At 38.1% G+C, this 12,608-nt stretch overlaps 1 protein-coding gene across 1 annotated transcript in view; it reads left to right on the plus strand.

Moving 5' to 3' along the window:
• LAMA4 (laminin subunit alpha 4) overlaps positions 1 to 12,608 on the plus strand; it is a 98,988-nt gene that overhangs the window by 63,418 nt on the left and 22,962 nt on the right. The window contains exons 16-24 of the mRNA XM_087718623.1: positions 946 to 1,059; positions 2,315 to 2,497; positions 3,634 to 3,773; positions 4,821 to 4,994; positions 6,704 to 6,846; positions 8,217 to 8,379; positions 9,909 to 10,036; positions 11,457 to 11,628; positions 11,985 to 12,116. Coding sequence (XP_087574749.1) covers positions 946 to 1,059; positions 2,315 to 2,497; positions 3,634 to 3,773; positions 4,821 to 4,994; positions 6,704 to 6,846; positions 8,217 to 8,379; positions 9,909 to 10,036; positions 11,457 to 11,628; positions 11,985 to 12,116 — 1,349 coding nt within the window. The remainder of the gene's footprint in view (positions 1 to 945; positions 1,060 to 2,314; positions 2,498 to 3,633; positions 3,774 to 4,820; positions 4,995 to 6,703; positions 6,847 to 8,216; positions 8,380 to 9,908; positions 10,037 to 11,456; positions 11,629 to 11,984; positions 12,117 to 12,608) is intronic.

Raw genomic sequence — 12,608 nt, forward strand, 5'->3', positions numbered from 1 at the left:
AAAAATGTTGACATAAGCAATTTAATCATGATCCCCCTACATTGGGTTCTGCAATTTAAAATCTTGAATATTTGAAGCCCAATAAAGTCTGTTCTAATAAAAATACATTACTCTATCCAAGTTACATCTTTTTTATTCTGTATAAATAACACTAAGAAATATAGACTACGATCGGGCCAGATGAAAGATGTACAGTATGTTTATAGTACTTTTGCAGCAGTAGAAAATAATGGGGCTTGCTGGAAGCCCAATCAAATGCTTTCACATTTCTGATGTTTACTTTAAAAGCATGCAAACTATACTTTCTTTTTTAAAACAAAATTTTGAAAAACATTTTAGATTGTTTAATGAAGAGCCAAGACTTGCTTTGGAAGTCACCGAAAAAAATTGTATTATCTAAAACTTAGTATAGACCAGGAGTCAGCAAACGTAAACACTCAAATTTGGACCCATTTCCCACAGAAAAGAAAACACTAGGAGCCACAAAGGTCCTAACCGGAAGCCCTCTGTTCAATTCTGGAGCTGACCGGAAGTTCCGTTCCCCTACTATAGAGTCTCCTCTTAGCATGGCATACTTTTTCCTCTACTTGTCATAACTGAAAGCCCTATCAATTGTAGAGAAAACTAGAAAATCCACTCCTTGCCATAGAATCTTCTCCTGGCGCACTGTGCTTCTCCCCCCACCCCCCCAGGAAGCTCCTCTCAAAATTGTGGCACCAACCGGTGACGTAGCCGCAGCAGAGGGAAGAAAGAGCCACATGTGGCTCCAGAGCCACAGTTTGCTGATCCCTGGTATAGACCATCAAATAAGTCCCAATGTTATTATATGGTGATAAGAATCCCTTAGAGTGATGTCTTTCTGATGCATTATTATTATAATTAGATAAATGCCTTTGCCACTCATTGCCAAAAGCTTTTTGATATTTTGTTTCTTCTACTTTGCAGATGTTTTTAATGTTGAAGAAACAGGCAGAGAGATTAATGAAACACTTGACAAGAAGAATGATGTTAAAGGCCGTTTCATGAAAGTCCTCAAAAAAATGCACACATCAGAGCAAGGTCAGGAAATAAACTGTACAAAATTGTAATCAAATGATTCTGATTAAAGGATAAATCTTTACAAGGATCTTCTTAAGTAATGTTGAGGTAGAAAGTAAATCAAATCTTACCTGGCTAATACTCATCAGCAGTTGAATTGACTATTTGGTTGTGCTTTGAAAGTGATGTGAAAAGTCCCTCAGATTTCACAGGTGTGTGAGAATAGCACCTCTCTATTATTCATTAAAGCAGCTCAATTTATTTCAGCTTTCCACAGAAGCCTGAAAATAAAAGCCATTGTTGTTTTAAAAATCACATCAGCCATAATTAATTGATTCCTTAGATTAGTGATGTCATTTTTTTCAGGTTGATATGTAAACCAGAAAAAAAACATTGGTTACTTGAATGAAAGAGGTTGCGTTCATGTAAGTTCCTAATCACACAGACAAAAACTTTATTTCAGTCATTGACAAATAAAAATACATTCAGTAAAGCAAAGTTGACCCCTAACATGAATGACAGTTGGTAACCATTTGTCAGCAAAGCTTTACAGAATATAGCAGAATTTTGCTAACTTTGGAGAGATACATTTATCCTGTCTAACAAATAATGCAAATAAAAATTATCAGTGCCCAAGAAATTTAGACAGAAAGAATAATCAACTAGGCAAATGACCCTGTAGAACTGACAAGATAATACAAACATGGGCTATTGCTTCCAAGGCACCTATGTCACAGGAGAAGTTTCCAGCCAGTTTGAAGAGCATACCACCCTAATATATACTGTATATCCATCTCGAACACGGATGTCAAACTTGCGGCATCACATTGCTGTCACATGACATTTTGTGACATTTTTTTCCTTCAAGGAGCTGGGGTGAGTGTGGCCCGTGTGTCACGCATCCACCCCATGGGCCGCCAGTTTGACACCACTCATCTAGAATGTTCTTGCTATTTACTACTAAAGTACCCACCTAAGATTAATGGCTACTTATTACATTTAAAGAACTAATTGAAAGAGTTCTATCAAAGAATACAATAAATAGATTTACCATCACTTGTGCCTGCTACATGCACCCAGTGACACAGTTCTTCCAAAAATCTATATTATGGTAAATCAATTTCCTACAATTCACTCTAAATAAATTATTTACATATTTAGATTACAAATCTGTGTTTATTTGAGGAAGAGCACTAATGAAAGGAAGTTACATGGTTTTATATTTAAAAAAACAACATGATCATTATTTCCTCATCACAGAACTTTATGTTTACAGATCACACGAAGCAGTTTGAGCAATTGCAAGCTATTGCTACTCAAGCTAAAGAAACAGCTGCAATCATAACCACCACCACAGATCCAATGGCTGAGAATGTGACAAAATGGTCAAAAGATCTGCGCAACTTTAAACCTGAAAGAGCAGCTTATGAACGTGCCACAGTCACAACTAGGGATACAGGTAATGTGAAAGGATATGTAATTGACATGTTCCTTGAAATCTACAGCTTCTGCTTTCTGTTTCAAGGATACTGATTTTGGATTGTGTAAAATTGAATTGCAAGAGTGGTTGTCAACGAAAGAGAGGAACATGGTAATGTAGTTAGGGCAAACATAGATCTTATGTCAAACTATTCTCCCAATTCATCAGCAATTATTGGTCAGGGACTGTGGTTGGTTTTGCTCAAGATGGCACAATATGGATGTTCTGCCTTGGCAGATCGCATTCAGCCTCTGAGTTATAGGGTCCTAATCCTTATTGTTAGAAATTCTGTTTTGTATAAAGTACCACAGAGCAAACAAAGAGTACAGTCACCATGTGCCTTACTGCTCAACTATATACTGTAATTATAACAGGAAACAGGAAAATGTACTTACAACAAAAGAGCATAGACTTTTATAAAAGTAGTTATTGTTTTAACACTGATCAAACTGAGATTCCCTTAACTGCTTTGAATTTTACATTTTAAAAAAGAGATGGTGTTTAATAAAACATTGACTGAGGTTAATTAAGCTATTTCACAAGTAACTAACATTGGAAATTGTTCTGGACACACTCAATTATAGTGGGGAAAGTGATAACATTTCAACTGGATTTCTAAGATATACCATGGGTTGTGGTTAAAATAGTTACTTTAGTAAGACTGTACAGAAAGTAGACAAAAATATATGTATGTATCTGTGCCAGCAGATTCCTCCAGTGCTGAGGAATTTGTGTGTATGATCCCTTAAACAACCCAGTGGGTGGGCTCTGCATGGTTGGCTAACTTCCAGGGAAATCAAGATCTATATCATGTTCTTAAAGCAAACAACATTTAATAGGCTAGAATTGTAAGATGTTTGAAAACAAAGCTTTCATGCTCTATCATAGGAGCTCTGTTCCCCAATTTAGTTAAACAATCCACTCTCAAATCTTTCTAAAAACGCACTATCATAAAAGATAAAGAGATTGGTCCACACTGATCTTCTTGGATGCAAGGCTTTGGCTTCTACGTGTTATTTGCTAATTAGCCACTGTGCCATTATTATTAATCATCATAATCTCTTTGCCTGTGATACGGAAACCAAGCAGTTGTCTTGTTTTGTTTTGAACAACAGTGAGGAGTCTCACAGAACTTGTCCCACAACTCCTAGATAAGCTGCGCATAGTAGAAGAGAAAAGGGCAGCAAACAATGTGTCAGCCAGCATCCAGAGGGTCCGAGAACTCATTGCACAGACCAGGAGTGTGGCTAACAAGGTAAAGATGCTGCAAAAGAAATTGGGAGTTGGGGCCAGCAAGAGTAGAAACAAGGAGCTTGGAAATAAAGTACAAGTTTCATTAGCAGCCTAGCAAGAGAAATGGGCTGCAAGCAAGCAATTACATGAGAAGGGAGAGAGAAAGAAATATAGGATTTAAACCTTGAGATGTGCAGGTTGTGAAGTTGATCACCTTAGTTAGTAAAGCTGCTGTTATAGAACCATGTGTAATCACACCAAGTCCTTGAGTTTCCAGAGACTTTTCCAACATAGCTAGAATTCCTAGAGAGAGATGTATTGCAGTATGGCCCTTCTGAAAACTGAGTCAGAGACTTTGATACAGTACTTATAGCAAGGAGCCTAATGCTTTCCCTGAATCTCTTTTAGTTTCAGCTTTGATGTTGAATCATTTATTGCCAATGGGCATTAACCAAAGGTTAACTATGAAGTTACTATTCTAGTCTAAGTGGCAGAATGGCTGACATACTACTGTTATAGAAGACCTGAAGTTCAACACAAATAGCGTACAAATCAAGCTTTCATATTTGATGGGGTTCTTTTAAAAAAATAATCATTTTAAATCTGCACATGGAAAATTATCAAAGTAGTTTACTCTAGTACTTATTTATTTGTTGATATAAGGATATAAATATCCTATATGAGGTTCCAGAGAATCACAAATGGATTTTGCTTGCTATAAATATAAATACCAGTAAATAAATGAGTATTTTATTTATGAAAATGACCTCTTTCATTACCATTTTTCACTAATGAATCTGAGTTCTCGATATGTTTACAAAACTAGGTCCTAGTTTATCCACAGGGCAAATGTATCTATAGAATACTGTTCTGGGCAATTCTGAATCTAACACATTGATTGTATGTTATATTTTAACACAACCCATAGTTTATTAATCTTTATAAATAATGTTAGCATTCTGCCAATTAAATAGTGCATTGAAATAAATGTATTGTAGTTTCTCATTTCTTCCCAAAGGGAGTCTTCCAAGATATGTCTAATCTTTCACTTGCATATTTCAACTTACAGGTTCAAGTGTCAATGACATTTGAAGGTCGCTCAGCAGTTGAAGTCAATCCTCATGTGAATGTAGATGACTTAAAGGCTTTCACATCTTTAAGTTTGTACATGAAGTTTTCTGAGGAAAATCCACAAAGAAAAAAGCCTCAAGATCAGTTCGTTTTGTATTTAGGAAACAAAAATGTATGTTCACCTGCTAAATGTATAGTGATTTCACATATATTTCACTGGGTTGTTGTTTTTTTCATCAAAATTTAAAAAAGGTGACAGTGAGTCAGATCCATCCCTCAGAATTTTACTGAAAAATGTCCACCAGCCTGTTTCCAACAATAATCTCTGGCTTTTTAATCCTGTCCATCAACCTTATCTGTTTTCATCTACTTCTTCTACTTCCCTCAGTCTTGCCAAACATTCTTGTAGATAAGCCTTCCATCCTTCCAAGGTGGGTAAAATGAGGATCCAGATTGTTGGGGGCAATATCCTGACTCTGCAAACCACTAAGAGAAGGTTGAAAAAGCACTGTGAAGCATTATAAAAGTCTAAGTGCTATTGCTATTGTTAAGTCAGTTCATGGATAAGCCAACCCTTGAATTTTTAACAAAATGCAATGAACCAGAGGTGGGTTCCTACCAGTTGAGATCGGTTCAGCCAAATAGATAGTAATTTGATGGCCTGGGTCACTGGAACCTGGGCCTGTCACGCCCCCAAACCGGTTCCCTGGGCACTCGCCCGACCCACCTACCCACCCAGTCACTCCTCACCTCCCTAACCCTGCCTAAGCTGCCACGTGGTGCCTGCCCTGCACCCCAACTGAGCTGCCTCCTCTTGCCTACAGGTAAGTCTCACTACCCCCCTCCCCTGAGTTTGCTGTGCCTCTCTCCCACCATCCACACTGGGCTCGCAACTTTACCTTCCCCCGCCCCTTCCAGGATCTCGCCGCATCCATTTTGGTTCCCAGGGGGCTTCAGGGAGGCCTGCTAGGCCCAAAATAGGGCATGGGGGTATCTATCAAGCCTCCCTGCATCCCCCTGGGAGCAAAAACAGGCTGGGGGGGCTTTAAGGAAGAAAGAAAGAAATCCTCACCATTTGGGGATCCCCAAATGCATGGAGCAGAGGTCTTCGAGCTTGACAACTTTAAAACTTGTGGACTTCAACTTAATAACTTAATCAAAGAACTACCAATTCAAATTAAAAAAAATTAAATGGTGATCAACAGCCTAATCAAGGAACTATGAAGGAAAAACTCATACCCCCACCAACACTAACAGGCCAAGCTCTAACGAGAGATCAAGCCTCACTCTTTCTAGCAGTGAAGATGCTATCTAATGAAATGTCTGCATAAAATAGCCAAGCTCAAAGAACAACAAGGACTTCATTTTGAAGCCTTAGAATCACATGAGCTCCAGAATATTATTTATGTGAACTTCTCAGGTTCCCTTTAACTCTTGGAAATGTATGAAAATGGTAGTAGAAACCCTAATGTAGTATTTAATATAGCTTAGAAGTAAAAGAAAGGGCATATTTTCCAAAAATTCATAGGGAAAAGTCTTAGATTCATCTTTTTATCCCTTTCCTGCTCGTTTTATCCCTTTTTGCCCTTTACCCCAAACGAAAAAATAAGTGCCGTTCTCTGACACCGAGATATGTAACATGATTAGACCAATATATTTTTGTCGAGGCTTTTCTGAGTTTAGCTTTCCTTTCTCTTCACTAGATCATATTTTTCAAGGTGTTGTGTTAACCATTTCTCAGAAACGTTACAAATCTATAAACCAGGATGACCTTGCATTCTCTTAAGTTTTCCAATGTGTGGCAGAACTATGCTAAGCTAGTTTGTTGTTTACTTCTCCTGAAACCTTCACAAGCATGTTTTCTTCTTTTTTTCTCTCTAGATAAAAAATTATGTGGGTCTTGCAATTAAGAATGGAAACCTGGTCTATGTTTATAATTTGGGTGCTGGTGATGTGAATATACCTTTAGATTCCAAGCCAATCAGCTCTTGGCCTGCACATTTCAATCTGGTTAAAATAGAGAGGTAATATGATTACATCTGCTGCTTTTATTATGTATTCCTTATATGATTGGGTTAGAAAAACTCAGGACAATGTAGACGCTTGGGGAGACTGTTAATAGTGTTAATTGTACTTATTAACAGCCTGGCAAAATACGTCTCCCTACTTATTGTAATTAGTATTCACTGCTGAATTATCACTGCTACTTAATTATCCCTGTTGATTGCCTAAACAAAAGGAAAGGAAAAGAATATTTTTCTTTAAAAACCCTACCTGTTCTGGGCCCCTCTGTCCGGTAATGAACGCAGACACAGGCTTAGCTGTTTGCCACTCTTTATTCACAGCAATTATAATCCTGTTGGCTGAAAGCCCAGACACGACTCACTAGCAAGACGTTGGCAGCAACCAGACTCCAACAGACACGGAGACACAAGGCAGACCAGACAAGGAGTTCTCCAGATTACTACGAACGGTTGTGTCCTGCAAAAGGACTCCTCCCAAAGTCTCTTCTTGTATGCTCTCTTGGGAGGAGCCAAACCACAACCACCTGGGCTTGATTATCTCCTATGAGTCTGTCTCTGTAACTGCTGCCTCCGTTTCTCTGCCCTTCATTGCCTGGCGTCAGGGACAAACTCCCTTTGATCTTCCCCACTGCTCCATGCCTCAGGCACCTCCTGGTGGCCAACTAGCCTCTCTGGTCCCTGCTCTGAGTCTGAACCCTGCCCAGGGTCCTCCACATCTTCCATAGCAGACTCATAGGGTTCCTCACTATCGGAGTCCATCGGCAGCTCCAACAGCTCCTGCTGGGCCACAACATCTACCATTTTTTTAAATGATCACTATATATGCTAAAAAGTTCTAAAAGGAAGGTTATTCCAATCCATTATAGCTAAATAAAGTCAGCAACGGAAGCATTCTTCCATTATTCTCCTTTGGAGTATTTCAACCTGTATCCCAAATAATCTTGAGATTTGATCGATCAAAATCATAGAGTTCATCAATGAGAATACTAATAATGTTAAGCAAAGTTTGATGGAAAATAAATCATTCTCCCTTGCTCCCTTACTCTCTCTTGAAAGGAGTGGTGCAGTGGCCTAGAGGAGGAGCTTTCGCCTCACAATCAGGAGGCTGTGAGTTGGATCCTAAGTAGAGGCAAATATTTCTCTCTCTCAACACAATGAGAATATATCTGCTGAACGATTCTTTGCATTGGTGTCAGGAAGGGGATCCAGACAGTAAACACTCTGCTAGCTCCATTCAGTTGCCCAGACTCCACTACGCAAGGGATTATGGGTGTCGTTAAATGAAAATGTTGACTAGCTCCTAATGCAGAAATTGTTAACCATTCAATCAAGCAATTGCAGGAGTTCCATTTTTCGCTTTTCTTCAATAGGATTGGCAAGCATGGCAAAGTGTTTTTGACAATCCCCAGCCTTACCAGCACGGCTGAGGAAAAGTTTATCAATAAAGGAGAGGCTCCGGGTGATGCTTCTTTATTGGATCTGGATGCTGAAAATACTGTTTTCTATGTGGGAAGAGTGCCTCCAGGTTTTAAGGTAAGAGCAATAATGGTTCTGTGCATTGTCTCTGCGAATGCTCAGTCTTTTTCAAGATTGAATTAAAGATGACACCTTTATTGTGAAGCCTCTTGCAAAAAAAAATGAGGCAGCTTTAAATAAAACAATTATTTCATCCTAACATTTCCTAATGGATAACATGACAGACAGTTTAGAATTGATTTCAGTTCATGTAACCTGTTCCTGTGTTTTTAACTGAGATAAAGAAATGTGCAAACTAGATTACAGTCATGTTGCATCCAATGCCATATGCTAACAATCTGGACACGATCTTCTGTTGCTGATGATAACAGCATATTCTGAAAGGGAAAGGGAAAAGCAAGTATCCAGATATGTTTAATTCAGCTCTGTGCAAACGACCTACTACAAACCTATAATCATAGGTTTAGTGACCATTTGAAATTACCAAAACACTGAAAGAAGTGACTTACAAATGGTCTTCACACTTACAACCATTGCAATATCTCATGGTCATGTAATCAAAATTCAGGTGCATGAACGGATGAAATGGCAAACAGCATCCGTTTACAACAATTGCCATGTCCCAGTGTCATGTGATTGCCATTTGTGACCTTCCCAACCAGCTTCCAACAAGCAAAGACAATGGGAGAAGCAGAGTTTGCTTAATGACTGCATGGTTCGCTTCACGACTGCAGTGATTCACTTTAAAATTGGGCACAAAAATTGGACTTAACAACCATTTTGCTTAGCAACAGAAATTCTGGTTCCAACTATGACCACACATCAAGGACTACCTGTAATCCCCAAGACTAAAGCCAGAGCCAGAGCAGTGTGGTGATTAAGATTTTGGCCCTGGACCAAGTTCAACTTCTCTCTCAAATATAGACCTCCGGGGGTGACAGGGAGTAATCTTTCTCTTTCAATCACATCCCACTTTGTCACAAATAAAAACAAGGAAACTCTCCCATTTATTCTGCTTTGAATACACTCAGGAAAGGGGAAATGTAATATTTATAACACAATAATAATAATTTTCCAATTAAAGAGTGTAAGGTAATTGTTCAAGGTTGATAACAGCCAAGAAAAACTTCATCTTGATGTATTGCAAAATGCTCAAGGACTGTAAGAAGGGGGATAAAAATGAAATAAATAGATGAGAGAAGGGGGGAGGGAGAAAGGAAGAGGGAGAAGGGGGGAGATAGAGAGAAATGTTCGTGTGTGTGGTGTGGGTATGTATGTATGTATATATGTATATGTGTGTGATAGTTACATATGCTCTCACAGACCTACACACACAACCATACACACAATGTGTGTAAATGTGAGGGGGGGCACTAAATCAGTGTTGCAAGTAATGAGAAAATGATCAGTAACTGAGAGCAAGAACCATAGGCTTCATCAGTTTAGTCTAGATGTAAATGGATTGAGTTTAAATAATTCAACAAGCAGAAGGAGAAGTTGCAAAATATGCTTTTGCTCACTAAACTAAAGAATAAACCTTTGAGGCTTATGAGATTGATCTGAATTGTGTTTTTTTCTCTTTAAAGCTCCCTCCAAGCTTGGACTTGCCGGGCTTCATTGGCTGCTTGGAGCTTGCTACTCTGAATGATGATGTTATTAGTCTGTATAATTTCAAAAACATCTATAACATTACCAAATCAATACCTTGTATCAGGTAAGATTAACTTGGTCTGCCTTGGATAGCTTGAACAAATCAATTCCTCAGTCAGTCAATAAAAGTACTTTTACCTTGGGTATAATCATTTCCAAAAACAAGACTTACCAAGTGGCCAGATAGCTCCAGAGAGTTTTGTGATTTTTGGAGTTCCCAAAGTATCTGGAAGCAGGAGAGCATGCTGACACTCCATAACTTCCAGCAGCTATAATCTCAACCATGTGGAAATGCATCCAAAACACTGGCTGATCTCAACTATGCAATCAAAAGCCATTTGCCTATCACAGTTAACAAATATTAATTCAACAAAAGGTAGATGTCTGTACCAATCAAAACTAATATATGCCCTGTTTTGGTAGGCAGGGCTGTAGAATGTTTAATTCTTAACCAGTCTTCAAACATTTCAGATGTAAATATGGTGGGGTGAAAAGAAAGTGGGAGGCTGCACAGGTGCATAAAGTACATGTGTATGAGATCCACTCCACAGGCTGCATTGATGATCAAGCTTAGGAGATCAAGGGAACCTTCCATATGAGACAAAACATTGGTCCAGTATTCACTTACCTTCGCTACCGGTTTGCAAATGTGAGTGCATTTGCACACGCACTAATTTCATTCTCATGCACCACCTCTGTGCTGCGCAGAGCGTAAAAAAATGGGACATGCTGATGTCTGGGAGGATGGGTGGAGCCTCCCGGCGCTGCTGTTACTGGTTCACCCGAACCGGATAGAAATGGATGAAGAGCACCACTGCATTGGTCTGATTGTTTACCCCTTTTCTCAAAATTCTGATTGGCTTATATCCTATCTAGGCCCACATAACTCCTGACCAATAGATTTAGATTTTATGGGAATGGGATCATTCCTTATTTTTACGACTCTGTTTTAATTTCTAAGACATTGCTCTTTTATTCAAAAGGCACCCATTGAGTATTCTTTCCTTCCATTAGTTAATATGCATCCTTTTCAGCTCAGCATATTTAAGACCTATCCAAAATTATGTTAACCTTTTTTAGGCATTTCCAGTATCAAAAGTATTTAGTACAAAATGATTGAAAATAAGATCCCAGAGTGAAAAGCAAAATGGCGCTCTCTTTCTATTTTATCATACCCAAAGCGGTAAATAGTTTATGACGTGTCCTGGGGCTATTCAATTCTGTTCCCCGATAGGAAAAGCAGAAAATGATCTGGGTCATTTGACTCATCCTAACAGCAGGGCTAATCCTGCCCTCCCAGTAAACACTTCAGAAATATATCTCCTAAATCATACAATGAATGCCAGACTAGATAATCAATTGCCATTCAAAACAATTATGTCAGTTTGTTCCACCTGAGTCTGGTTTTTATGTTAGATCTCCAGAGTGTGGGATATAGTCCAGTTTCCTAATATTTCTTTATGTCTTTTTTTTCTTCATGTTAGAGATAAACTGGCCTTTACACAGAGCCGAGTTGTAAACTATTTCTTTGATGGTTCGGGTTATGCTTTGGCAAAGAATATTGAGAGCAGAGGGAAGTTTGGTCTTGTGACTCGTTTTGATATAGAAGTTCGAACACCAAGTGATAATGGTCTTCTCCTTCTGATGGTTAATGGAGTAAGTAAAAGGGGAAAAGAAACAACACGTTTTATGAGTTCTTATCTTGTTGATATATATCTGTTCAGATATATTAAGAAGTAAATTATTTAAATTCTGTTTCTGAAGAAGATCCAATTGATTATTCAAAGTTATTTGGATATTATTTTCATATCATTTTATACTGCTTTAGGTTATTCCTTGTATTTGAACATTGCCTGTTGATTGTAAATTGCTTCAAGAACTATCATAATAGGAAGCAATATAGTAATTAATTATTATTAATAGGTTTATCTATGAAGAAGAGTATAAAATATACATTTTAACTTCTAAAAATTCCAATCTTTTCTGAAACATCTAATTTTGTGGTTATGCAGAGTATGTTTTTCAGCCTGGAGATGCAAAATGGATATCTGTACCTGCAATATGATTTCGGCTTCAGTAACGGCCCTGTCATTCTAGAGGATTCTATGAAGAAGGCTCTGATTAATGATGCAAAGTTCCATGAGGTAAATTGCCTTGTTATCTGCATTTCTTTCTAGTTTGTCCACTAAGTGCTTATTAAAGGGAGTAGACATGTAGAAGTTGAATCTCAGGGTACACTATCAACCAGTGTTAGCTTGAAGGGTCAATATGTATAATTTTCCCAATAAAAAAGGAGACAACAAATGCTTGTCAAATTTAAAAAAAAGTTAAAGGTTCCGAAAAGAGCTTCTTTTCCCTTTTCAACCCACAAGGAACAACCATCAATAATAACATTTGAACTTTGGGGAGAAAAGGACTCAGTATAGATTGTATAGAAGAGGAAACAAGTAATGAGTTCTCAGAATTAATTTGTAGAGTGAACTTGATTCCAAACAATGAATGCTGTGTGTCCGCCATCTTATAGGTGCAAAGGAAGGCATATAAATTTAATAAATAAATAAACACTATAACAAACTCTTAGGATTAAAGCTGGAAAGGCAGCAACCATCTTTTCCCAGGTTCAAGAGAAATTTTAT

The sequence above is a fragment of the Thamnophis sirtalis genome, unplaced genomic scaffold (genome assembly GCF_051295495.1).
Source record: "Thamnophis sirtalis isolate CommonGarterSnake01/CBP01778 unplaced genomic scaffold, rThaSir2_p1.2 scaffold_6, whole genome shotgun sequence".
Classification (NCBI taxonomy): Eukaryota; Metazoa; Chordata; class Lepidosauria; order Squamata; family Natricidae; genus Thamnophis; species Thamnophis sirtalis.